This window comes from Chlorella variabilis (genome assembly GCF_000147415.1).
Source record: "Chlorella variabilis unplaced genomic scaffold CHLNCscaffold_12, whole genome shotgun sequence".
Classification (NCBI taxonomy): domain Eukaryota; kingdom Viridiplantae; phylum Chlorophyta; class Trebouxiophyceae; order Chlorellales; family Chlorellaceae; genus Chlorella; species Chlorella variabilis.
The window spans coordinates 808797-811716 of record NW_005435076.1 but is presented as its reverse complement, the minus strand read 5'-3'; the positions used below and the strand labels follow the sequence as shown (position 1 = coordinate 811716).

The 2920-nt window shown below is 72.3% G+C and overlaps 1 protein-coding gene across 1 annotated transcript in view; it reads right to left on the bottom strand.

The window, feature by feature from the left end:
- The window catches only part of CHLNCDRAFT_56195 (hypothetical protein), a 4293-nt gene extending 2661 nt beyond the window's left edge, over window positions 1–1632 (bottom strand). The window contains exons 1-6 of the mRNA XM_005846881.1: window positions 1492–1632; window positions 1150–1295; window positions 820–875; window positions 535–693; window positions 275–348; window positions 69–75 (exon numbers count right to left, since the gene is read on the bottom strand). Of these exons, the coding sequence (XP_005846943.1) occupies window positions 69–75; window positions 275–348; window positions 535–693; window positions 820–875; window positions 1150–1240 (387 nt within the window). The 5' untranslated portion in view covers window positions 1241–1295; window positions 1492–1632. The remainder of the gene's footprint in view (window positions 1–68; window positions 76–274; window positions 349–534; window positions 694–819; window positions 876–1149; window positions 1296–1491) is intronic.
- Window positions 1633–2920: the final 1288 nt, after the last annotated feature.

The window sequence follows — 2920 nt, the reverse complement described above, 5'->3', positions numbered from 1 at the left end:
TCGGGGTAGGTGCGCTCGGCGGGGTTGATGGAGGCGCCGTTGATGTCCAGGTTCTGCTCCGCCAGCACGGGGGGGCTGCGCAGGGTGGGGAGGGGGCAGGGGGAGCGAAGGGGCAAGGGCAGGGGTGGGGTGCGGGGGGCGGAGGGGTGGGTGGGGCAAGCAACGGGGGCCGTGGCAGGGGAGGTGCAGGCGAGGCGGGGGTCGCTGCGGCTGCCACAAGCTACAAGCCGCTGCCGCAAAGAAGGTGTGCAGGAAGGGAGGGGTGGGTGCGCACCCGCCGTCGATGGGTCGCCCCGAGCCGTTGAACACGCGCCCCAGCATGTCCTGGGACACGGGGGTGCGCAGCACCTGCACGCAGGCAGGCGGGTGGGCAGGTGGGCAGGTGGGCAGGCAGGCAGGCGTACTAAGTGCTTCGCTGGGGCACCAATCCAGCTGCGGCCAGCGCTGTACACCCCGCCCCGGCCCACCCGGCGTCCTTCCAAGCCTCCCCACTTGCTGCTTGCTCCCCAGCCCCGCCCCGCCGTGCCCCCTCACCTCCCCGGTGAACTCCAGCGTGGTGGACTGGTTGTCGATGCCGCTGGTGCCCTCAAACACCTGCACCACCGCGCGGTCGCCATCCACCTCCAGCACCTGCCCGCGCCGCACGCTGCCGTCGCCTAGCCGCAGGTTCACAATCTCCGCGTACTTGGGCTTCTGCACGCAGGGGCGGGGCGGGAGGGGGCGAGGCAGGGCAGGGCAGTCAGGGCAAGGGGTGGGGAGATGGAGGGGAGGGCCGGCAAGCAATCGCGGCGGGCAGCAGCTCAGCTCGCTGGCACGTGCCTTGACTGTGTTCACCACCACCAGCGGTCCCGCCACGCCACCCACTGTGCGGTACTCTGCATCGCGGCGGGGCGAGCAGCGGCGGCAGCAGCAGAGGTGGGTGGGCTGACAGGGAAGCGGCGCGCCGGCGGTAGGGCATTCAGGCGCCTTGCCGTGGCAAACCCAGGAGAGCGCAAAAAGGGGCCCCCTCCGCCACCACCGCCTGGTGGAGGCTGAGCAGCAGCAGCAGCAGCAGCTCCAGTGCCCGCAGCGCCAGCACAGCACCAGCCACAGCCGCCCAAGCACGGCAGCACGCTCCATCGCCAGGCTGAGCTGCGCCCTGCCACGCACCCAGGTGCGGCTCGCAGATGTAGTCGCGGTTCACGGCATCAATGTGCGCTTTGTTGGCCATCTCGGCCGTGAGGAAGTCGACGGCAGCCATGGCGTGCCCAGTCTGTGAACGCCTGCTCCGCGCAAGAGACTGCTGTTGCCCCCGCCTGCGGGGCGGTGGGTGGCGGCGGCGCAAGTGAGGCCCAGGAAAACCCGGGCGGGGAGCGGCGGCCCTCGCGCCACAACCCTCCAACTGCCCTGCCCTGCCACCCCGCCCTCGCCTGCGGGGCCTAGGCGCGGCACCAGCCCGGGCGCAAAACCCTGCGTAGGTCGAGGGCAAGCGCCACCGCCTGCAGGGCCCACCTGGAGAGATCCGGCTCCTGGTGCACTCCCTGGGTCGCTGTACGCGGGATGGGTCGGGACTGGTGCCCTGAGAAACCCCTCTGCCCGTGATCGCGCCGCGGAAGCTGGTCTTCAGCTTGCAGGGCAGTGCTAGCAGCAGATTTCAGGGCAGTGCTAGCAGGGCAGGCGCTGTTCGCCGATAAAAGCCCTGCCCTCTGACCTGCTGTACATGTGCAGGTACGGCCTCGCTTGCAGCGAGCTTGCGGCTCCAGAGGCCGGCAGATCGACCATCGATCAATCCCTTCAACCACACCCCACCACATCCGCTCGCTACAGGTCCGGGCTGCGATCGATAAACAGCAGCTGGGTAGTTCGCCAGGCCAGCTGCCACCAGGGCGCCCTCCCCAGGGCCTGCACAGCCGGGGCGGGATGGCGCCGTCGGCTGCCGCCGCGGGCGGCTTCGGGCTGGAGGCGGTGCGCTCGCTGGCGTCGGTCGCAGACGTGCACCGCCTGCTGCACGAGGCGTCGGCACGGGAGCGAGCCATCGACACAGAGCTGGAGCAGCTGCTGTCCAAGCGCAGTGAGCTGGAGCAGGGACTGCTGCAGCTGCACGTCTCCACGGAAGAGGTGGGGCCCGCGGCAGCGCTAGGCGGCGGGTGGGGCCGCAGTCTTGCTTTGCCTGCCTGGCTGCTTGCCTGCCTGCCTCTGCACATTGCCGCGCCCCGCCAGCCTGCACCCCTGCAACGCCTCGCCCAAGCCTGAGAGCCAGCCGCTGCCTGCCCGCCGCAATGCCCGCGCACCCGCCGCGCCGCAGATGCTGCAAGTGGTGCGGGCGGAGGGCGAGGCGCTGGCCGCCTCCACCTCCGACACCGCGGCGCTGGCGGAGAAGGTGAGCCGCAAGGTGCGGGAGCTGGACACAGCGCAGTCGCGGGTGCAGGCCACGCTGGGCCACATCGGCGTGGTGCTGGACCGCATGGGGGCAGTGGAGGGCATACAGTCGGCGCTGGCGTCAGAGGACTATGAGGCGGCTGCCGAGTGCGTGGCGCGCTACCTGGAGCTGGAGGATGAGCTGGCGGCGGCGGCGGCAGAGGGGCCCGCCCCCTCCCCCGCGGCCGCCGGGGTGGCCGAGGCCGACAGCCGCGCGGCGGCGGAGCAGGCGCGGGTGCTGGCGGAGGGGCGGGCGCGGCTGGAGGGGCTGGTGCGGCGGAGGGGGCGCGACGCGGCGGCGGCCGGCGACCACGCCGCCGTCGTGCGCTTTGCGCGCCTTCACGCGCCGCTGCGGCTGCAGCAGGAGGGCATGGAGCTGCTGGTGGGCTTCCTGCGCCGCCTGGTGTCGGAGCGCGCCGCCGCAGACTACGCCGCCCTGGCCGACAGCTTTGCGGCGGGGGGCGGGGAGGGCGGCGGCGCCCAGGGCCCAGACTACCTGGGCACCCTCACCAACCTGTCAAGG